Here is a 24,157-nt window from a genome sequence, read left to right on the forward strand (position 1 = left end):
GCTGCCTTAAACTATGTTTATAACATTGATTTGAAAAATGAAGATGAGCTCTCCCAATACCCTGTCCCTCCATCCATAAAAGCAGTATATATTTAGCAGGACATAAAGAATGTACAACACATGGCAAAGGATGCTGTCTGTAAAGTTTCGAGGGACAGCAGATGTTGGCTAGGGTTTTGGAAAGAATTTAGTTGCTGAAAGAGAAACAGAACTAACTTCTGTTAGGCTCATGAGGCACTTAGGTATATTCAAATTTTAGCTTTCATGGAGGAGAAATCCATGTGGAGCAGACCTGTAGCCTGTCTAAACATTGTCCTGCCATCTGAGATGCCTGAAGATGATGGAAGCACACTACCTGCTGAAGTGAAGCAGTCTGTCAGTTTGCTAAATATACTGGAACAGATTCAACAAAAACAGTAAATGCAAGATGTCTACTGCATGCATCACTGAGTTCTCTGGATATAAGATGCTGTCTTTGCACAGTTTTTCTTAAATCACACCCCACCCTAATGCTCTTTGACATAACTCAGGAATATACTTGCACTGTCGCTTTAGAAAAGTTTGGGGTGTTTTTCTTCATCTCTATGTGTTATGTCTAAGACCACAGTGGTTCAGGGAGTGAGTCTTCTTCTCAGAGCACTTGTTTTGATTCTTGCACATACCTTAGAAATAATGCGTAGATATCCAAAGGTCCATACAGCATGCATCAAAAATCACTGACTTGACAAATACATAATGCTGAGTGACCTTTAATGGTAAAGTGTAATCATACAGACTTTGAATTAATATGCTGTTCAAAGCCATGCAGTTACAGCTCAGACAGCGTCAGCCTTTGCATAATAGACTGGAAACAAATTTTACCTGCTTGATACTGCTGCTAAGGCATTCATTTGAGGTTTTTTGGTCGCTGTTCCAAGGTTTTCTCCTAAGCAGAAAGTCTTTTCCTTCATTTCTGAGCTGAGCCTCTCTTTAGATACTGAACTTCTGTGAAGTCTGCCTTTGTGCAGGGAGAGCAGCTTTGGTAGTATCTGCACTCTTTCAGTTTTGTTCTCTCCAGCCTGACTGCTTCCTGAAAGGCTGCTCATAGTAAACAAATCCTGTAGTGCTGGGAATAGTGGTATAGGAAGCCTGCAGTGCCCTGGTGCCTTTTGGTGAATCCCTGGGGTAAGCTGTGTAGAGTGTTGTGGTGAGGACTCAAGAGGAGCTGGCTGGATGGTACCAAACCTGAGGCCTCTCCAGTCCATAGCCATGCCAAAGCCTTGTGAGCAGGTAGTAGTGACTCTCTGCACTGGTTTGAATTCAAGGCTGCTTTAGCCCAGGAGCATATGGTCATGGAGGTCAGCAGATGCCCAGGAAGAGGTCAGCTTAGAGATTCATGAGAAGGATGTGATTTCTATATTGTTAGGGATTTGTATCCCTTGAGCTTGTTCACCCTCCTTGTCAGGTACCTCAGTATTTTGGTTTCTGTGAGATTGCTTTGCAAGGTGGTTGGTGATTTTGCCTACAAACTGTCCTCTTTGGTGTGGTGCTGACTCCCAATACCTTCTGTTGTCTTCTGGCTGTTGCATTAAAAAATAAAGGTGCTGAATTACTGATTGTTCTTTGTTTTTTTCAGACCCCTTATCACTGTAAGCACCTCTGCCACATCTCTCAGTTGCCTTGTAGCTGATAGTCTTATGTGAGACTCTCTAAAACCCTGACTTCTCTGCTGTATTCAGTGCTCTCACACAAGCCCATTCTTTCCTCCCCACCTTGTAGCTTTCTATACATGTCCCTGCAACTCTTGATAGTTAGGAATTAGTTTAAAACCCAGGCTTAGATTTCTTCTCATTCAAAATCTTGGCTAGCATTAAGTTTTAGCAGCTCTGGCTGAGATTAAGCCATGCAAAGGTCCTGTTCTTTTGCATTTTTAATCTGTTTTACTAATGCTTTAATGCACGAATTGCAAACGTGTATTAGTGTGGGCAGGTATAAGGAAAACACAGCTATGGTCTATGAGGTCACATGGAATTAAACAGTACAACCCTTGCCTACCCAGTGGTCTTACTGTGAGCACCCACACTCTTTCTGTGATGGTGGGGCACTAGGTTTACCAGTTAGCAAGTTTATTTTAATGCCAGCTTTCTGCATTTAATCCTGTTACTTAGGAAAGTGATTTAAGACAAGCTCAACAGGCATAGTCTTTTCAGAACAATTGGTATGACCTGTCAAAAACAGTGAAGCTTGCTGAGCTCTTGGCCACTCATGGATGATGTGACAGCAGAGGCAGAGCTCTCAATGCAGGATTCTGTAAAGACTTGCCCATGACATTGCAGCTTGCTGGAGAAGGTTTTAAATTCTGTGGGAACCATCTGTCCATCATTCCTGCTGAGAGCATAAAGTCACTCTATTGGAGTATTTGATAGGCTGCTGGCAGGCAGTTTTTTGCTGCTAGGGATGTTGGTGAAGCAATGAGAATGGACCAAGCACAGCCTGGGACTAGAAATGGTCCAGGTGAAGGTCTCCATAGTAGACTGACATACTTTACAGGCATTCTTCAAGGCTTTTTTTCTCCTTTCTTGGAATACTGCAGCATTTCCCCAGTAGCCTCAATAAAACCTCCAAAAGTCGCTCCAGTGTAGGGGCTGTTGCCTGCTGTCAGGGACCCGACATCCAGTGGTGGTATGGCTGAGGGGGAAGGCAGGAAGCTCAGGGAAACAGAGCTGTGCACATGCGAAAGCATGTAAAACTGCGGCTTCCTCATGATACGGCTTAGCTGTGGAGACATGCCTGAGAATGCTTTCACCTCTCTGTCCTGGCTAACAGTTCTTCATGAACAGTCCTTAGGTCCCTTCCTGCTGATGTTTTCCCTTAGTGGTCTCTTGCTGTCCAGAATTTTGGCTGATTCTTGCTCTCTGAAGACTCATATTTGAGCACCCATCCTGTTCTGCTTTTTCTCTTGCACTCTTTTCCCAGGTCTTCTGCAAGGAGTGAGTCTGTCTTAACAGCATCTGTCCTCTCAGGGAGTCTGAAAAATTCCAGACTGGAAGTTGCCATTTAATTATGTGCTTCTTTGAAAACTTCCTCCTTATTAGACATTTTCAAAGAAAATATATGACCTTAAGTGTGATTGCTTCAGGAGGCACGGGTTCACACTGGTTCTTTGTGCTCAGACTGACCCATTGCTTGTCCCAGCAGCTGTGGACCGTGTTATCCCCTTCCACTGAGACAAAGCCCAGCTCTCCTGTCAGCTTAGCTGAAAATGGTGGTGAGATAGCAAGAGTTTGATATTCTTCACTTAAAGCTCTTTGACATGTAGGTATGTGTCTTGGTTTCAGACAACTTAGGAGGAAACATTTACCCGAAGACTGTGTGATAAAAAAGGCCCCAAGACAAAACCAGTTGTTCCCAAAAAAAGGTCCCAACCAGAATGTCAGTGAAAGTCAAAAGGGGATGCTTTGGTGCTTTTCTTCTGTGGAGAAAGGAGAAGCATTTTCTTCAGCTTTTTATGACTCGCTATACCTATCTAAAAACCACTGGGATTTTTGGAGGGCAGTTTGAGGGGAGCTTACCATTTGAAATGAAATTCATCCAGAGAGCGAAACTGTGCTTCAGGAAAGGCAGCAACCAGCTCTCTTCTGGAGTTAAAGACACCTCTCAAGGGTGAATTGTGGAAACAGTTTCTCCTTGCGGATACTGACCTGCTGCTCCATTTGCACATCCAGACTTGCTGGGCTGACTTACCTGTCCCTGGCAGCTCCTGCTGGAGAAGCAGGTACCCTGTGGTCTTAGCATCCTGCTGCTGTTCAGGTCAGTGCTGAGACACGGATTCAGCAGCTTCATTCCTGTGCTGGCCTGAAACCACCACAGGCACTACGGGCTTATCCTAAAGAATCTCTCTGCTCCCTAAGCATGAAACAGAAGGTCAGCAAGGTAGGACCTCTGTTGACCCATGCCAATCAATGCCTTGCGTGAGGTCAATAGAAACCGGTCCAGTGTGTTGCCAGGAGGTCTGAGGGGTGAGGACTGCCAAATGCAAACTAATGCAGCATCATAAATGTTATCTAAAATTCACTGAGAGGGAAATGCAGCCTTCCTAACTCTTGACCAAGAGCTATGTTCTAGAGAAGTAGGCTTTATCAAACATGTTCAAACAGGCAGAAAGCACTGCAAGAATGATGCTCCATTGGGTAGGAGCTTGCTGCCTCTCTGCCCAGAGCATCACTTGACTGGAAAATAATATGTATATGGCTCATGAGAAATGTATGTACAGCTGGGTTGATTTAAGGGGATTGGTGTTCTTAAGTGTCAGCCTCTCCGGCAGTGACAGAGAGATATGCTTCAAAGGTGGTGGTTAAAGCCCTCTGAGGGAAGCAATTATGAAATGGCTGACCTGGATGCAGATTTCTTTGCCCTTGACCTGAGAGAGAAGGCTTAAGCAGGAGTTTTCTATCCCTTTCAGTCTTGCTTGTATTTAATCTTTGCTAATGCAGCTTGAAAGCACCATGAATATTTGTCCAGCCCATTTCTGGGCTCCTCGTTTCAGGGCATTTTGACTCCTGCAAAGCTTGGGTGAGTGGTAGATTGAAAGAAGGAAAGGAGAACACATGTTGTCTCTTGATTTGGACATTGGTAAAGCAATAGTCTTAAAAATTAGTGCTGACCTCAGAACATCCTCATTCTTTCCTGCTTTTGCATTCTTTTTTAATATGTCTTGTTTGGATGAAATATGAATAACTAACCTTTAAGCCTGGATGTGAACTTTCTTTATACATCCTTTTAGTGCTCTGACAACCTGAATAGATGTTAAATACAGCTGTTCCCATACACAAGCCAGTATCTGTAATTTTCATCAGCAGCATTGAGCACTTCTGACAATCAAGTTACCCCTTTCAGATACAAAGACTAAGATCGTGCAGCCTCTGTTTAGGCACTTAACTCTGATAAATCATGGCCTATACACTGAAACCCTATTAATTTTACAATTTACTTGTGACTGTTACTGCATGATGTAGAAGGTGCTGTAAGCTTTCTTCTTTGCTTTACTGTAAGGTAGAGATCCTTGGAAATAGAGATCCTTGGAACATGTGTTTGCTGGCAGGGATACTCAGTGTAGCAGATGTCTGTGAAATCTCAAAGAGCAAGGCTGAGGGATGGAGAAGCTGTGTCCCAGAGGGGTATAGATCAGAAATTCTTTACTGCTCAGGAACTGGACTGTTCTGTTCATTTTGTTTTCCATTTCATTTATCTGTCACTGGGATTTGGCACCAGCTAGTTGTTAGCCATCCCATCCTTTCACATCCATCTGAGTAGGCTGAATTTTTGTCTGGATGTGTAAGGTACTCCTGTCTAAGCTGTTGCAGACAAAGAGCCTTCTCCTGTGTCTGGCTCCAGCTATTCCTTTTCTAGCCCTTCCTGCCTCCGTGCCAGTGAATGAATGCAGGCCTGTAAGGGCAGGACAGGCATGGTGATTTCTTCCAAGCTCATTTTGTCATGGTTGTGATAGCTGTTTTTATGATAGGAATCCCTTTATCTGTTCCATCACATCTTTACCAAAAGATTGGGTAGGCTGGTGTTAGCACGTGCATCAATGTACTGGAATCCCTAGTGCTGAGTAGTTGGACTAGTGAATGTCTAGTGAATAGTAAATAAATTAGTCCAAGACCCCTGTGTAAGATCTGCTGTTGACTTAGGGCAGAGTGGTGTTGGACTAAAGCTTGCAGAACAGGCACAGTGCAGAAAGGTAGGAGAAGAAATGGGTGTAAAAGGCCAGGGGAGCCTGGAGCAAAACCATTCTAGAGCATAGGACAGGATAACTATTTGTCAGTGTGCTCCTGGAAGAAAATACAATTGTTGGACAGATGGCCTAGGAGGAATATATGGATTTGTGGTTCTATCCATCTCTGATTAAAGAGCTGTGACTATGTGTTCCTGTGAATTATGTGTCCCTTGTACTTTGAATTTCTGTTTGTATCTGACACTTATCCCGAGATATTTGATAGAAATGCTTAAAAGTTATTGTTCTCCTGGGGGGGGCAGAATATTCCATTTAACTTTTTTTTTTTTAAAAGAGTGTTTTTGTAAGGTAATGCTTTCACCAGTGTAAACCATGCCATGGCTTGCTATGCCAGAGCAATTGACTGCCTCATATGAGAGAAGAATTTATAGAGTTAGTGATTTATTTTATCTGTCACTTCAAACAGAAGAATTACGGGCTCCATCTTGCCCAGCTGGGAAGAAACTTAATGCTGACTCTAGATAGTTTTTGCACTACAGTTTATTGCTGGCGTGTGCTTTATCTTAGAGATTTGTTTTGTTCCTACCTCTTTAGAAAAGTATTTTGATCTTAGTCCTGTAGCCTTTCTCTCTTCTGAGAAACTGGAGCTTTACTCTGTCAAAGTGTTTCTTACAAGAAAGGAGCAGTGGGAAGGTGCTGGGGGGGCCAGGCCTGGGTAGAATAGGTTGCTCAGTCCGTCTGTCCATTCACCCCTCCAGGTGTTCCCCTGCTCACTGGGCTCACCACCCTGTGTCTCCTCCCTGCCTCCAGGCCAGGTAAGCAGGTTTGACTTGTGTGGTATGGTTGTAAAACCAAGTTGGGCTCTTGTCCTGACCTAGACAGTGATGGTCATGCATGGGCCGCCCAACAGGGACCCTTAGACAGTACTCCCATCTAAGTACATGTTTGCATACCTTTACCTTCTTCCCCTTTTTAATCATCCTTATTGTAGTCCTTGCTCCTCACTTTCTCTACCCCACTATCTTTTCAAAGAGACAGCCTGCCCCATTTATGGTTTTCCCATGAGTTCCAGTTTTATGACATGTATACTCAAATTTGCTATTTCTGATACTATTCCCTTGATATTTTTAACCCTAACCAGTATTATTGAGATAGTTGGCCACTGCTGCTGGCCTTTCAGTGGTTAAGGTGCTGGCTGAAGAGTGTGTAAAGAGTGGCTGGGTGCTCTCACGTCTCTGTAAGGTCTTTGTTCTTAGTACTGAATTTCTTGGGTTCCGTGACAGATGGGTGAGTTCTTCAAAAGTACTCTGAGTTGGCCCATGTCTACTCTGTATGATCTTGGTGGTGACAGAGTGAAATTAATACTTTAAAAATGCTGCCTGAAGGGATTTCATGTTCCTTCTGCTGTTTTTTCACTAAAAGGTATATAAGCTTTGTTTATTTTTACTCTAGGCAGAAACACTTGTGCGGGATAATGACATATCAGCTCATGCCCAGAATGTTGCCAAGGCCAAATATGAATTTTTGTTTGGCTTGGAAGAAGAGAAGCCTTCAGGAATGGGTAAGTTCTATTTATTACTATTGTGTAAACAAAAAAAAAAACCCCAAACCAAAAACCCACGACAACAAACAAAAAACAAAACAAAACAAAAAAACCCAAAAAAACCCAAAAAAACCCAAAAAACAAAAACAACAAAAAAAACCCCACACTAAAAAAAACCCCCTTAAGCTACTCAAGAAAGTTTTGCAGAAGCTTCTCCTTTAATGACCCCATGAGGCTCACTCACTGTGCTATGCTGCCCTTCACAAGTACCAGACCATAGGATCCTGGTTTGGCCCCAGAAAATGACAGTGGTTCCCTGTCTTACACCCCTGCCTTTCTTTTTGGCTCCTCTGGGCCACCATGATGTGACAGCAGGGACTCATGTGCTAGAGACGTATTGGTGGAGGGAGTCCCTGCACTTTTCTCCAGTGGAGTTGTTCAGCCACAAGTTCTGCAATTGCAGATGCTGAAACATTTCTGCCTGGAGATCCTTCCAGAAATGCACTTTGTGGTCCTCCTACAGGTAGAGGTAGGTGAGATTTTAATTCAGATACTTGAGGTGGTACCCAAACTGCTCTGCCCTCTGGAGTCAGTGATTCCAGTTATCCAGGTGCAATATCTAATGTTATGCCTAAGGATCTGTCTTGTTCCTGTTGTCTTCTTGTAAGTATAGGCCATTTTCTACCTTTTAAGAGCCCAAGCTTAGAAGAAAATAAATGTAGTTATTGTAGCTATTCCTCTTGCCTTGTCAAAATTATCAATAAGCCCTGTCCTCTTTGAAAAAGCATTTCCTCAGGCTGTTCTCTTTGTACCTTGATCCTTTCTAATTGCAAACTTTCTGGAATGTCACTTAATTAAACAAGATTCTCTTCTTGCCAGAAAAGGGCAGCATTTTGCTCAGAAACAAACTGTGTATGCGCCTCAACTTCAGCAAGGAAAAAAAAATTGATAATGATAATAACAACAACAATAATAATAATAATAAAGGAATAAAGAATCAGAACTTGAGTTTCTTCCTGGATTTTATCATCATTTTATCAGTTTGATCATCTGCCTGGGAAATCCTTATTGCAAAGTGGAAAAAAACCCAAATTTCCAAAAAGAGAAAAGAAGCCTCAAAAAAAACCAAACCAAGAGGACCTCATTTAGGAATTTTAAAAACTCTTCCAAATTGCCACAAAATGTTTATCACTTTATTACAGGAATCATGATGACCTCATTTCTTGCTTGGAAAGACACAGTGTGAGAGCACTGTCAGCAGGCATTGGTACAAATCCAGAGACTGGTATTAAATAAAGTATACTGTGTCTAATAAATCCAAGTGAATCTATTGTTATTACCAGCCAAAACAATTATCAAATATGACGGGTATTCCAAGCTAAGTACTGAGCTCTAAAATAAAGGGTAGCAAAGAGTAAGCCACATATATTGACTTATGTGTCTAATTCTCTGTATTTTTCCTGTGCTTGCCTTGTTTCTGGATCTCCTTCTTACCTTTTTTCTGGATCTTCTCCTGTTCCTTTATTAATGAGAAACTGCCATTAGAAGCTAACAGTTAGCAAAATGGGAGTGATTTCAAGGGACCTTCACAGGAGGGTTTGTGAATATTTAACAATGGTTAACATACAACATTTGTGAATTGTACCCAAAAACTGGGTGACATTGTGCTTACCCAGACTGGCCTCATGCTGTCACAGACAAATGCATCCTCCTCCTCCTCCTCCTCCTCCTTCTCTTTTACAAGTTGTTTGACTGCCATGGATAAATAAGAGTGGTTCTGCCCCTTCTAGTTTTTTCTTCTGCTTTTAAGTGCTTGTTTACTGGAGGTGAATGAGGACAGGGTGACTGAGGAGACAGTAGTGCAAACTCAGGGCTTTTGTACATCAAATCATGGTTTTTTTGATTTGATATATGTCAAATATGTCATGACATATGCTTTTGGGGGAAGCAGCTATTCTTGAAAGTCTTTCTGTTCTTCTATGTGTTAGATGGGAAGGGAGAAAACACCACCAAAAATCCAAATAAACATGCTACTTTCTGAAGTTTCCTTTAAAAGAAAGAAGACGTGCTTTTTAGGGGTCAAAGTATGAAATATTTCAAGCAAATGAGTGACAGGGGCAGGGCCAGGAGAAATGTTGGTGTTTAAACTTGATCAAGAAACAACTTGTCACTGTGGGCAGTTAGGCTGAACTTTAATTTATCTAACCTAAAGCAGTTGACCCGTGCCATGGCTGGCCTCAGAAACGGAACGTAGCATGTAAGCTGCAGAACAGCTTAATTACTTCTGCCTTCTGGTTTATCCTTTCCCTTTCAGCCACAGCCATGTTACTATAGCCCTGCTGATGCTGCTGAGGTTATACATGTGACTGAGTACTAAAACACTTGCATCAGGCAAGCTAGTTCACAAAGAAAGAGCAATAAGTGGGGACGACTGTGGCAAACACTTCTGTTTACCCATGTGGGAGATGGCAGCTTTTGTTAATAAGCTCCGTGCTGATTTTTACCTTCCAGGTTGAGGCTGCTGGTCATTTTCAGATGAGAAAATGGGTGGAGGGGGGGGTGTGGAAATAAAAAGTTAGGTGGCTTTAGAGTAGGTGTTTCACAAACGATATTCAAATGCTAATAAAGCTGAAAATGTAAAACATTTTCTTTTGCTGTCTTCAGTCTGATTTTATCTGGGATGTTTGTGATTACTGATGCCCTAATGTGCTCTTGTGTTTAATGCATGATTCTTCTTGTCTGGGTCCTCTCCTCTCTTGTCCATTGCCCATCCTCCTGCCCTCCATGCATTACTCAGAGCAGAAGCAGGTCCAAGCCCCCGGGACCCTCCTGTTGTGGAAAGGTTCAAGACCACACATTTCCCTGCAGACCCCTCCCACTGAGGGAGCGGGGAGGATGCACCACACTTGTCCACATGGCCCTGCACAGCCTGGCTACCTTCCTTGGCGAAACCCCAGCCTTCTGCCTTCCAGCAAAAGAAAATGTTTTTTAGAAACTGAATTTAGCTGGGTTGGACAAGACCTCTTCTCAGACTCACTGACATAAAAGGCTGCTTGTTGTATGTGGAAACATACATTCCTCCTCTGGAAACTGCTGTGGAAACAGTGATCTCTATTGAGCAGACTTTTCTTCAGGCTTGGCTGTGCTACAAGCCTGATTTTTATGACTTTGCCGTTAATACATTTAAATACCAAAAGGAAAAAAAAAAGTCATGGCTACATTACTTAGTCTTAAAAGTGCTTCCTTGGGGGAAAAAAGTGGGGGACACTACAAAATAATTCCTTAAATAAACATGAAGGCCAAATAATTCCTGTTATATGAGAAAATAAATCCAAGACTGTTGTTAGGAAGAAAATAGCTTCTTAAGGTTAATAAACAGTCTTTTCTCTGATGCTTTTGAGAGGAGAAAGCTTTCCTTCCTCCTGTGTACCAGAGGTTTAATCTCATCCTTCACAAAAAGGCCCTGTACAAATACTGCCTGTGTTGCTATGCAAATCTGGTCTTTCCCAACAGCTGCTGGAAGAAGCTTGGTTTTGAATTCCTGGAGAAACAAATAGCTTTTTGGAAAGCCTGTCACTTGCTGTTTTGTGTTCAGTGAGGTGTCATGAGGCAACTGAGCTCATTTAACATCTTGCTTCTGCCAAAAGAGATGGTCCCAGACACATACTGCCACCGATTATGTCATGCTAGTTCTTGTGCTCATCTGTTTGCTTAGCAGGCTCAAGCCAGCAAAAATTGTAAGAACCACCCCCAAAATAATGCCAAAAGATCAATTCTGAAAAAAAGAGCTTATTTTCTCCTGGCAATGTGTGTTGAATCACCTTTGCAAGGGGTCAAACAATGCCAGATCTGATACGTGAAGGAAAATCAAACACATACTTTGACCCATGAAACATACCTGTTCCTGAACTAAAATCGAAGAAATGATTGCTTTTGCTTTAGAATGTCTAGAACTTTTTTCAAGAGCAAAGGAAGGACACAATGGCTGCTATTTTGTACAAGTAAAGCCTTTTCAGGGTTCTTATGCTTCTGATTTAAACACCTTTAAGAAAATTATCACAGTATCTTTGTGTAAAGTGAGCATCACTGACATACATTCTGCCTCACTTGTTTGCTCTGTTACTTCAAGGCACACATGTCCAGCTCTGCTGCATCCCCCTCGCATTGCATGGAAGTGGTACCTTCCTGGTCCTCACTGCAGGAACTGCTCTTAGACCACAAGCACTCATTACATTGTTCTCATGACAGCCTGACTGCTGACTGTAGTCTTGCCAGTGCTCCAGCCCTGTTGTTTTCCTTTTTGAGGCACCACCCTTTGCCATATTTTCATCTCTTGCTCTTTCCATCTCCAGGCAATCCTGTAAGTCTGGGCTCCCTGGTCTGGTATCTTCCTTTGCAGCTCTGTTTTCCTTAAGAGGTACAAAACTGTGTTTTCTGAGGGCTGGAGGACTGCCTGATTTTCACATTAATTTTGCTGAATTATGGTGAAGGATCGGCACATCAGATGTCCTGCAGCGTCTACCAGGCGCACATACAAGGCTGGAATACAGAAAGCTCAGAGCTCTGGTAACCCTCTCCCACATAATTAAAATTCCATCATCCTGTTCTGCATACTTTACTTTATCAGCTTCTTTTTGTTGTTGTTGTTGTTTCTAGTGTCTCACTGCATTTTCTGACATAGAGAAGTCCTGCAGGAGTTTTTAAATCATAATGTGCAATCAATAGTTTTCTCATAAATATCCCAAATGTTTGGTGTTGCTGATTGGCAATGATGCAAAAAGAAGGTTAAATTTTTAAATTTAAGTCTCCAGAGGTACTGTATTAGAAGTTTGTGCACTACAGGAAGTAGTTTGGCACCAGCATGTTCACTGGCCATGCTGAGTGCTCCTCTTTCACTCCAACATGGAGTAAAGCAGGTCATTTTGGGTGCTCTGAAGAGCAGCAAGCTCTTACAGTGCTGTCAGATGAGAATTGTACACATGAAAAAATAAATGCTGGTGCAGAAGGACAGGCTCCATTATGGTCTGCATCTTGGCTGCAGAGGTGGAACTGTTGTGCTATCTCCCTTGAATTTCTTAGTCCTGCTTCCTGGGGCTGGGAGAAGCTGAGGCATGCTCAGGAGCTGTCAGGTATGGTGTGATGGATGTCTGGGTTTCCAGTCCAGAGGGGAGGAAAACTAAAGGGGGCAGAAGGCGTTATCCTAAGTCCCTTGCTCCACAGGAGGAAATTGAATGTCTTGTGACCTCCACTTGAAAGCTGGATAGATAAAGTTATCATAACCTACAGCTGTAGGGAGGAGATTACCACATCCTCAACTTTTTAAACAAGAGAGTTGTTTGAAGGCCAAGAGTTTAGTACAAATAATCATTAAAACATGTACTGTTTGTTTATTGTTTTTTAAAGGTGCAGAATGAAGCACTCAGAAGTTAGGAAATGCCAGAGTTAAGGCAGTAGATGTCTCCCTGTCTGTGCTCTTTTGGCTGAAGCTGAGAGCCATGCTGATGTGAGCACACAAATATTTGGGGACTTGGTGATGCTGGCAGTCTGTCAGTGTCTGGCCACATCAGGCTCTGAGCACACGTGGCACAGGCTGAATCCGGCTGAAGCTGGCAGGACTCGGCAACGCTTTCCTGGAGGCAGTCAGGTCGTCCCCTTCCATCAGGTAGATAGAAAATGGGGCGTCCAGATCAGTGGCCACAACAGGAGAGGCTCAGCCAGCTGACTTAGCTTGTTATAGACAGGTACAGTGGGACACAGATAAATTTTTACCTGTCACTATGGCCTTCTTCCTCGGCCTCAGCCCCATCATCTGGTGAGATCTGCAACACCAACACAAACCCTCTACTATGCTGTAGCCTTGCTTCATTTCTGAAGCTTTCTGAAGGAAATGATGCATGTTAACTTGCTGTTGATTTGCACACAAAGGCATTTAAATAAAATTATGTGGGTAGGTGCAGGTCTGGCCTGGTATTGGACTGAAAGAGTGTAACACAGAGTACAGCATGTATTTTTCCTGTTCACAGTTCACTGGTTTAACAAGTACCTTCTGCCGTAGATCCCTGTGTTGTTTATTTAACTCTATCCAGTGTCTGGAGGAAGGGAGTCTCATTCACTGTGAGAGCTTGCTGAAAAGTTACTATGCAATGTCCAACGGCACCTTTAGCAACAAACACTTGGAGCCTGGGAGAGGCACATGTCCCTCTGTGTCCTATTTTTGTTTTAGCTGGGCACATAACTTGAGATCCATCTCCTAGGGTGCTTTAAGAACTGCCTAGCAAGACTACCAAGTTGGGACCAGTTAACCAAGACCAGCTTGGTTAACTGGTCCCAAACTCTGAAATGTAGTAAAGGACATCCTTTTCTGCAGGTGTGCTTGGTTTCTGGATCTACAGCAATCCAGAGTTTCTGAGATCACTGCTTACAAGTCTTACAAATCACTGCTTACAAGATTTTTAAGGTCATTTTTGCTTGCTCGAAGCAACTTTCTAAGGGTTTTGAGAGGATTATTGAAAAATACAATATTTTAAATATATAACATTAATTATAAATCAATTTAGAGAGGCTGCAAAATCGTAGATGCTGAAAGTGTCAAAGCAGCTGTGAGTTGTCACTGCTTCAGAAGTTTTTTCTTCAGGTGAAGGCTCTTATGGAGCTTTTGAAGTAATTCTTGCTAATTACTGTGTGTATCTACACTTAGAAGATCTGTTAGCTGCTTCCTTTCTAAATCACAGCAGCAGAAAAATAGAAAATTTCAGATTCTTTCTGGATCTGTTGTTTACATTTTGGGTTTCAGACTTCTCCAAACATAAGTCTTAAATGAAAACTTGAGATTCTCACAGCCACATAATTCCAGAGTGTGGGACTTCAAAGAAGAAAAGGGCATTAAATATTCTAAGGCCCACTTGCACTTTTATGGCAGGATAAGGAGTCCAGATATTCCCTTTGTATTTTCCCTCCTGTTTCTGCTCATGCTAGCAGCTGTTCCACTCTACCATTTTGCTTTCCAGGCTAATGACTCTTGGGACTGAGCTATCTCACTGACCATCTGTGGCCCATACAGCAATTTGTAGTGGATAATCCCTCACACTAAATCCTCTCAGCACGTGCTGCATGTTAGTTTTGGACTTTGTCCTGTTTTGAGCTCGCTGTAGGCCTGTGAGTGACTGCAGCAAAGTGCCATCCTTCTTGCAACCAGGGAAAAGGTAAAGGGCTCTTTGGAGGACACTTAAATTCAGTGCAGTTGGGGTTATGCAAGTGGTCCCAAACCCTGTTTACCACTGGGAATTAGTTAAAATCTGTGGGGGAAAAGATGCAGCCAAGTTACAGCATTGCTTGTATAAAGCTTTCCGTCAGTAATAGAGCTAGAACTTGTGCAGCTGTAAAAAAAAATCCACACAAACTCTCAGAGAGGTACAAAGTGACCCATGTATTTTACATGCTTTCTAAATGGTCATTGCTTTCTAAATTCACAGGATTTATGTCCTTATCCTAGTGGCTTTTCTCACTCTTTTCCAAACCAATGACAACTTAGCATCATCATATCCTACCAGACTTCAGCACTGGCTAGCAGAGAGATTCATCACAGATTTACTTAGCATGGGCATGGCTGTCCTATGGCAGACTGAACTTTTGTCTAACACTGTCTTTGGCAGCCCAAAACCCCCAGAATTTAGGGAACTACACAAGAGCAGTGGTGGGCAATATCTTTTAGTGAATCTCTTCCAGTATGCAGGAAGCTGTGGGTGTATGATTTCCTGAGGAACATACTGTCCCTGCATGCATGCAGGGGATTATTTTTTTTCCCTGAACAAATTAGTTTAATTTCTAGGTAACCCTGAGCCACTGGCTGTCACACCACTGTCTGGCTGTTCAAGCATGGACTGTAAAGAACACACAGCCTGTGCATGCTGTTGGGCTCTGTGCCAAACCTCCCAGTGACCACAGCAGGGAGTCCCTCTGGTTGTCTCTTTTTGGGGTGAGGGACCTCAGCCAAGATGGTCAGTTTTTCTGCAAGGGCTCTGCCATAACTCTATTTTCTTTTACCTTCCCTGCATGTCTGCTAAGGCACAGAGGCATTTCACCAGGATTTATTTCTAGGCAACTCTCCCCAACCTCTTCCCTCTGCCTCTCACTTTCACTCAGCTTCCCCATTTCCACCAACTTGTTGTTTTTACATAATGCTGCTGTAACTTTCAACGGGATGAAGATCTGGCTCTGCTTCTCCTTTTTGGGGCAAGCAAACTGCCCAAAAGCCTGGAGTGTCTGCAAGCTGCAGAAAATCCTGTGCCCAGTCCGGTGTGGATGTTTGCAGTCCAGTTACAAAAGCCCTGTGTTTGCATTATGTTAATCCCCTGGCTTTGGCTACTCTGGCCAGGCAGGACCTATCGCATGGAGAATGACATCATTTGGAAAAGGGGCTGCTTCCTGAGGCTGCCAGAGGCTCTGCAGCATCCCTCCCGTTTTATAGGGGACGGCTGCTCCATCTCAGCAGGGGCAGGCTGCTTTATCAATTGGAATAGTTTTAGTGACTGTAGACATTGTAACATGATGGAGTGCAGGAGAAGGAGATGTGTGTAACCCTCCTCTCTGCCAGTAGCGATACAATACCATAAATCCTGTGATTTGTTCATTAAGCTCTGTTGCCTAGAGATTTGTCTCATCTTAATGCATACATTGTTTTTTACTTGCCCTAATCTGCCTTTTACAAATGGTGGCAAGAATACCAGGAAAGTGTAACTGATACGATGCTGCTTGCAAGCTCACCCACGTGCTACTTTTGATCGGCACAAGGAGCTGCAGAGACATAAAATGCAGGGTGACTGGGCTGCTTAGAGAATGCTTCCAGCTCACTAATGCTGAAATGCCATAAAGCATCCTGCATTCCGAAACCAGCATATGACTCTCAGCATCGCCATTCTGCCCGATTCTCCCCTTACGGATGCAGTTACAAAAACGGCAGCTAAGCACAGACGTATCCCTGGCATGCCGTTAGGCAGCCTTGCTGGAGGAAATTTTTTTTCCCCCTGCAAGCTGCCAAGGTGGACTCCTTAGCTCCTGCGATAGACTGAATGAGACTGCAGTTCCCCCATCAGTTTCATAATACTCAGAAAGCATCCATTTACATCATTGTGTGCAGTGCAGGGCAGCAGCTGCCAGGAAATTTGAAACTATTTTGATTCCAGTTGACTAGAACAGCAGCAATTGAATTAGCTGGTACCGCTATAGATAAACTGATGATCTTTGCATTTTATTTCTTTGACCAATGGGTAACTGCTGGAGCTACAGTAATCTCTGTGAGTAAGGAGACTGTTCAAGCAAATATATCTAATTTCTCGAGCTATATTATATATATATATATATATATACTGTATCGAGAGAGACACTCACACCATTCTTTTTTAAAATGTACCTGTAAACAAAATGTCTGTCTATGCTTTTAACTTGTGTTTTGCTTCCTAGAATTTCCTTTTATTATGCTGTAGACAAGTTTGCTTGACATGGAATGGTTATTTACCTATGAAATATCATATCTATGCCTGATTTAAGTCATTAATTCTTTCAACGTCTAGTCATCAGAAAGGCTGCCAAATGCTGTTAGGTTATATTTGCCCAGTCTCAGTTTTCTAGTCACTTACCCCCTTTCTATTTTAGCTTTTTCCTTATCCATTTCTTTCTTTTTTTTCTTTCTTTTTTTTTTTTTTCGTTTGTTGAAAGAAGCCACCTTCAATGCAAAGTAGAAATTTGTGTTACCTGAAAGTGTATGTCCTTTGTTTGTTTGGTGATGGGTATTTTTTTCCCTGCGCATCTTCAGTGCAGTCCTTAAATTTTGTTGTTGTCTTTCTATCCTTGTTTGTACTGCAGTCATATTGGGGGATGGGGTTAGACAGGATATGCCAGTAGCTGCAGCAAGACATGATGCTGTGGTGGTGGATGGGAATAAGGGAGGAGTTTCCCTTAAAGAGCTCAAGCTCCTATAAGCTCCTGTACCTGAAATAGCTCTCTGATGAAAGAGAAAGGCTTTGCAACTTTGGGAGAGTGGCAGATTGGTCGTGATTTACTTCACAAAATAGAGACCTTGGCAGTCATGTGCATGGTGGTACCTAACATAATGGCAACAGAACACTGCTTTGATGTCATGTAGGAAGTTTTTTCAATCAAACAGAGAATTAGGCAATATTCCTGCATGAAGACAAGAATCCCACTGACTTGTGCTTGTATACAGCAGCAGCAGCAGCAGCAGCGGCAGCAGCAGCAGTCCGTCCAGAGGACAGCTGCTGACATCTCACCTAGAAGAGGCTTTACATTTCTACTGTGATAGCGCTACTCTCTTGCCAAGATGGAACACAGCTTGCAGGTGTGGCAGAGGGGAGTACATGTAAGCACTCTACCTTTGGACACCTCTCTGTGCCTGCACGTGTGGGTATGCGCTCTGTATGTGTACCTCTTCTGGAGTCTGATGGGCTTGCTATGAAGTTCAGGAGGAGAAATAAATCAGAAACTTGCTCAAGATTTCTTTCCACTGTCAGCAGTGGCTGTTAGTGGCAGATGGGGACGCACAGCAGAGCATTTAGCATTCACCACAAGAAATAAGGCCCCTCTGTTTTCCTCGTGTTGGTTCAGAAGCTAAGATAGCAATTAGCAGAGACGAGCCTGGCCCCTTGGCAGGATCTGTGTGCGGTGCCTTGTTGGGGCTTGGCCTGCAGAGCATGTTGGCTGCCTCCCAGCCCCACAGGAGGCCGGGACTGATGCTCTGGGCTTCCTTCCAAAAGGCGGGATGTGTGGGTTGGAGTGAGGCATGGGGGGTCCCAGCTCTTGGTGTACTGTGTATTCCCTTTCTTCATGCAATGCAGCCAGAGTGTGGCCCGGGCAGTGGTCTGGCCAAGTGCTGTCCCACAGTGCTGAGGGCATATACTAAGCATTGCTTGAGGGTGGATGTGTCCACCAAGAAGGGTTTATGTTAGCATCCATAGTGACATGCTCCCTTACTAGTCCTCTCCTAAGAAATCCCTTCTCTAGTCTGTGCTGAGAGCGGCAAGCACTAGAGCTTCTGCATCAGAGAAGGATTGCAGGATGAGAAGGCAGCTTGGGGATGCTTGCCTGGGGTTGTTCTAGTGCAGGTGTAGGGACATTGTTACCACTTAGCATCACTGTCATATGTGAGTCTGTCTGGTGAAAGTGTCCCACAGTGGCAGCCTAGTGCCTGTGCTGTGAAAAGTGTGGGCTTGAGATGCACGCAAGCACTGCGTGGCTGAGTTGTGTGCAAAGGGCTCTGTTTGTCTGCTGCTTCAGACACTTAGGAAAAGCACTGTGGGTGCCCCCACACCTGTGTTTTGGAAACCTTGCCATGAAGATGGGCTGGTGATGCAATCTTTACGGCTACCTGGGACCTTGCCGCACAGAAAAGGTCCCTGCTTTGTCTAGTCACTGTCCTGAACAGCAATCATGTCATATGGATGAAGCTGAATTTTTATTATATAGTGATTAAGTCAATGGCATGGAGACGTTTGGAGAACCCACTGGGGAAGATTCTGAGGCTTGGCAGGGTCCAAGACTGTCACTTTGATCCAGCACCACACCCAGTTTGTGGTATTTTCCCTGTGGCAAGATATACTGGGATATACTGGCAGGTGTCAGCTTTTGCTTACCTTAACAAGCCACTGGCACATAGGTAGCCACATTAATGCGCATCTGAACTTGTGTTAGATTAGCCTCTCTTTCACTTTGAACTCAGCCTACCATTAACCCCAGCTACATGGCTTCTGCCTCAGAAACAGACCTTGGCCGGCCTGCTTGGAGCAGAGATGGGGATCATTTTGCACCTAGAGATGCACCTTGGGACCAAACCCTTCAATTTCAAGTTAGTGTCTGATTTCAGAGCTGTCACCTCGATGCTTTTCAAAGTAGGTGTTTGGGTCTGGCCACCCTGCAGTTTGATTTAAAACACTGTTACACTCCAGGCCAGTTTTTTTTTTTTTTGGTGTTTTTTTTTTTTTAGTTTTTTTGTTTTGTTTTGTTTTGTTTTGTTGTTTTTTTTTTTTTCCCCCAAAGGAGTGTGACAAATGCTGTTGTTGATGGTTGGCTTTTTAATTGTTGTTTTCGGGTTTTTTTCCCCCAAGAGCTCAGTTCCTCCTTGGGCTGTGATATAAGGTGGGCAATTATCTGTCATTATGTGATCCCTGAGGTCCCTTCGGACAGATGGCTCTCTGTTATCTCGAAACAATGGGAGCCACTGGGTGCATGGAGCTTGGAAAATGGGACCACCCATTTTTGCTCCTGCTTTGTTTACATCGTTGGAAAAGCTCAAGGAAGGGAGGGGTACCAAGGTTTTTCTGCAGCAGTGTATTTGCTGCAGTAGAAAATGTGCATTGCTTGGTATGTATCCATCACTGCAACATGACCTTCAGCTACCTGAGTTGTTAAAGGAAGAGGGTAGTGCTGGCAGAAAGTTTAATTGCTCATTAATTATTATGTAATTTAGCCAATTAGTTTTGTCAAGGCTGTAGAACATAAGGGGTGTGGCTGATTATCTTCCCAGCGTTTCACCTTTACAAGTGCAAATTATGTGTAGTTCTTTTTTAAGTAAAACCATCATGGGTAGTGCATGCTGTGGATGAATGTCAGACATCTGAATCTCTGCTTTCTTAGGCCTGCACACCCGGCCTGTGGCCTGGCCTGAGGCCTCAGACTGTTCACGTGCCATCGGGACCTTTTCTGAAGTGTAGCAGACATTTCTGGCATTCCTTCCTCGGTAGTGCAGACTCCCAAAGTAGGGCCGCCCAAAAACTCCTATGTAAAAGGACCAACTTTAGATAACTGTAGTATGAGAGCAGAAGTGAGTTAAACTGAAGTAGTTTCCCTTCAGGGGAGAGCGTTTTTTGCTCTGTAAGGAGCGGGCGGGGAGAGAGATCAAACTTTTTGCTTTGTGCGTGTAGTAGATAAATCCAGGGTCTCTCTTCTTTTACTTTGTAGGTAGTGGCCGTGGAAGCAGCAGTTTGCCTCCTCATACCATCATCAATGAATTTCCAGAGTATGGCACTGTAGAGTCGAGCAGACCAGCTCCCTCAGCTCTGTCGACGTGCCAGGCCGAGCCTGTAACACGCAGTCCGGAAAGACGGGACAGTCACCACCGTGTCAGGCCTGTTCCTCAGTGCGCAGCTCCTGCTGATAATTTGAGGCCTGATGCAGCGGCAGTGCAGCTTCACACCCCAGAAGAAGGTTTGCAACCCAGGGGTAATCTGCCAGAGATTATGAAAATCTCTCGACAGCTAGAAGCAACAAAGGTGCAAGAAAGAGCAAATACTTCTCTCGATTCAGAGACGCAAATGGAAAAAAAGAGTGTTACTGGCAGCCAAAATGTGCAGGCAGCCAGAGAACCAGTTCCAGCAGGCCAAGAAAAACTCTCAGACATGCTTCTTCCATCTGAACGAACAGCTGAGGAAAAAAAGTATTTGATCGTAGAGAAAGATCTGGCTTCAGTACGGGCTGGAGAAAAGCAGTCTGAATCCTCACAAGCCATAAGTAATAAAGCAGAGGAGGTCCACGCAGCTCAGGAACCAAGCTGTCACAAGTCATCTGTGACAAACCTGGAAGCAGTCAGCAGAGTGGAGAGGGGGACACGTTTTGAGGAGTTTTCAGAGTACAATCAAGGCAAAATGCAAACAGGTACCGAGAGAAGGCTTGGTAAAGAGGCAGCTGTGAGTAAACATGTAGAATTTCAAGGTGTGGAGATCTTATGGCTGCAAAAAGCTGAGGAGCAGAGAAGAAAGAAGCACTCACTGCTGGACTCTGTGTCTGTGGAGAAGAAGGTATTCACCAAAACATCCAGCCACCCTGTGTCATCAATGGTCTCCCCAGCCTTGCTTTCCTTGCCAGACAGTGCATGGAGTGAGGTCTGTGAAGACCCAAGGCTGGAACCTGCTGTTTCTGCAGCCACTCCTCTACCACTGCTTGAAGAAAGCGGGAAGGATGAAGTTTCTGTGAAGGACAGGAAGAACTGTGGTGAGGAGATGACTGTGCTTGCAAGAGGCCAGGGCAGGTGAGCTGGTGCTAAGAGGGGAGCAGGAGTCAGGCAGGGGTTCTCTTGTCTAGGCTTGTGGCTTGTGCCTACCTGTTTAGGAGGTAATATGAAGCAGAAAATATTTGTCTGCTGCCTGTGGTGTAGTGTTTACAGTACTGGTTTACAGTAGTGGTTGGCTAGTGCCTGAAGTTGATACTGAAGCCACTTCACACCATCTTACTGAAGTTTACAGTCCATCTCAGATTTTGAAATTTAAAGATCAGAAGTCTTGCTGTTTGCACAGTGATGAAGCATCTGTAGCAGGTGTAATTGGGATCTGGACATGCCATGTCATTAAATACAGTTGGCATGCAAGCCTGGCCATACGCACCTGAACAGATTTTCTGGATTCATTCAGTTTGTGCAAAAACAGTGTGACAGCTTCTGAATGGTTGGATAATAAAGACATTTTATTCAGGGCCATGTAGATCACAGGAGGATAAATGTTACAATATGTGCTTTCTATATTATCTATCTATCTATCTATCTATATTATCTATCTATTTATCTGTCTATCTGTGTTTATATCATTTTAGCAGTACATATTGCAAGAATGGTGTGCTGCTTTGCATCCTGATTTGCTTGTTTTTCTTTCCTGATGGACATCTCTGACAAAACAAAGGGTTCCACTGGTGCGCTCTGAGCAAACTATGTCCACTTTGAGCTGGAGCTGTGTGCTGCTGAGACAGCATCTCTACAAGGGAGGCTTTCCTGCCTCTGCACCTCTCTATCTGTGGAGTTTTGCTTTGGCTAGTGCTTGGAATTATTTGGGTTGGCTACCCTCACCTCTGGCATGTTGAGGAGCCCCACAGTATTGTGTGCAGCAGAGAAGAAAACTCTTCAGGGGGATGGTATACCTTTCCTTGTGTCAGCAGCAGGCTGAGTCTTCTGTCTGGTTCCCCAGGCTCCATATTTTTAATTGCATGTGCTTCCCTTTGCATTTTGGAGCGATTTCCTTCAGCTTTTTGCTGAAGACCCCAGTCCTAGGACTGCAGAGACAGCAAATTATCCTTCAGGGGCAGAGGCTCCGTCTGGTTACACATCTCCAATATGTGCAGCCTCTGGATTGGGACTGGTGCTAGGACAGATCTTACACATTGCGTGTGCTTTTATTTTTTGCATGTAAGCAGCTGATCTGTTAGATAATATGAGGATGTCTCCCAGCCGTCTTCTTTTACCCAGAAAATTGTTTCTTTCTATGTCCCTGGAGAGGGAGATTATGCCAGTCATAAAGAGAGGTAGTGCAAGGAGGAACCAACATTTTACCTGCAGTGCCCTCTCTTGCATAAAGCTGCACTGACCTTTCTGTTCAGAAAGGTGGAAGGTGAGAAGGGTTGCCCAAAGTCTAAACCTTGCCCCCAAACTGAAACAAAGTGTTTTTTCATTAATTTTCAGGATGGTGGAGGAGGGGGAAACCGCCACAGGAGGATGTGAAGATTTCCTTGGGCAGAGGCATTCTGATGTCTCCACTGATCTGTACAGCTCGCAGTTTGAAAACATCCTAGACAATGCATCTTTGTACTACAGTGCGGAATCTCTGGAGACATTGTACTCGGAGCCCGATAGCTACTTCAGCTTTGAGATGCCACTCACTCCCATGATCCAGCAGCGCATGAAGGAGGGTGGACAGTTTTTAGATAGGGCATCAGCCGTGGGGCAGACAGATGTCCCTGACAGGGAGGTGAAGGGATGTGGTGAAGGCATTGCCAATGGCTTAAGGGATGTAAGCGAAACACTCTTCAAAGGAGATGTCACAGAAGTCCCTCGTCTGGAAAGGTAAAAGTAGTGGGTGAGCTTTCTGTGTGCCTGCTGATTTTTCCCAACTTCTCTTTACTTCAGTGTACTGTCGCAGAGTGTAGTTTTGCCTCTTTTAACACTTCTAATTTTCTCCAGAGGATAATTTCCAGGGTGACTGCAGGAGAGAAATGAGCCATCCAAACCTGCCATTCATAATAAGAGTGACAATTTACATTATGAAGGTTTATTAGGCAATGCTGATGTGTTGATAAAAGGTATTATCACATCTCTGGGACCTGTCTCTGGAGGAGTTAGTTATTGGTTACAAATGAACCTTGTTCAACTACAGTTCCTACCTGAATTTATTGGCAGCAACTGGAAGACAGGCGAGCATTGCAAAAATGTTATTCATTTCTGTTTAGGTAAAAGGAGAGGTTATTAAAAGCAAGAGTCATGTAAGAAGCGAAAATTAGGCTGAGTGGTCATAAAATACTGCACAATTGTAGAATATCACTCTATGTGAAAACTTTTCTTATAGTGTGCTGTCAAAGAGAGTGGGGACACTGAAAGGCAGACACAGACAAAATGGAGGTTGAATTAAAAGCAGAGTGGTGAGGGTGTGTTGCAGATTGATGAAGGACCTTGTGAGTGACAAAGATGCCTCTGGTCTTCATCTTCCAGGGACAGGATGTTATCTTAAAGTCCTAGGACTCTTCCCTTAGATGGGACTAGTCTAGTTAGAGCTTTCCTGGGAGTAGAGGTGGGAGATCTTTTATGTGTTTTATTTCTTTTGTGCTAAAATGAAAGCAGTCCTTTGAGCAGAGGTAGTTTTTCTAAATCTATGGATTAAGGTACATTTTGCTCTTAAAACAGCAAGCAGAAGGACATTAGAGTTTAAAATATTTTTCCCTCAATCATACAGTAAAACATGTTTAAATCTTGTGCATGTGTGGTGCCTACCAATAGGCAGTAAGTGACTGCTAATCTGCAATAACCTGTATGGAGCCAAAAACTGAGGTCAGTCCTGAGACTTGAAGCTCCTTACAGCAAAACCAAAGGCTGACATAAAACTGGACAGGGGACAACAAGCAGCACATTCAGATCC

The 24,157-nt window shown here is 43.7% G+C and overlaps 1 protein-coding gene and 1 long non-coding RNA gene across 12 annotated transcripts in view; one reads left to right on the forward strand and one right to left on the reverse strand.

Moving 5' to 3' along the window:
* Positions 1-24,157, forward strand: part of PSD3 (pleckstrin and Sec7 domain containing 3) — a 115,011-nt gene that overhangs the window by 4,872 nt on the left and 85,982 nt on the right. For 4 of the 11 annotated variants that reach the window (XM_064403705.1, XM_064403714.1, XM_064403708.1 and 1 more), the window contains exons 1-5: positions 1,841-2,075; positions 6,475-6,531; positions 7,169-7,277; positions 20,229-21,294; positions 22,711-23,091. In XM_064403705.1, the coding sequence (XP_064259775.1) occupies positions 1,995-2,075; positions 6,475-6,531; positions 7,169-7,277; positions 20,229-21,294; positions 22,711-23,091 (1,694 nt within the window). In that variant the 5' untranslated portion in view covers positions 1,841-1,994. Of the gene's footprint in view, positions 1-1,840; positions 2,198-2,346; positions 2,494-6,474; positions 6,532-7,168; positions 7,278-16,437; positions 16,553-20,228; positions 21,295-22,710; positions 23,092-24,157 lie in introns of those variants that run through there. The other 7 variants (XM_064403706.1, XM_064403715.1, XM_064403713.1 and 4 more) reach the window with 7 other exon arrangements.
* On the reverse strand, positions 734-19,269 carry LOC135289854 (uncharacterized). The gene is made up of 2 exons (XR_010352590.1): positions 17,010-19,269; positions 734-3,451 (listed from the first exon to the last, which is right to left on the reverse strand). It is a non-coding gene; the product is annotated as an uncharacterized LOC135289854 (long non-coding RNA).

Source organism: Passer domesticus, chromosome Z (assembly GCF_036417665.1).
Source record: "Passer domesticus isolate bPasDom1 chromosome Z, bPasDom1.hap1, whole genome shotgun sequence".
Classification (NCBI taxonomy): Eukaryota; Metazoa; Chordata; class Aves; order Passeriformes; family Passeridae; genus Passer; species Passer domesticus.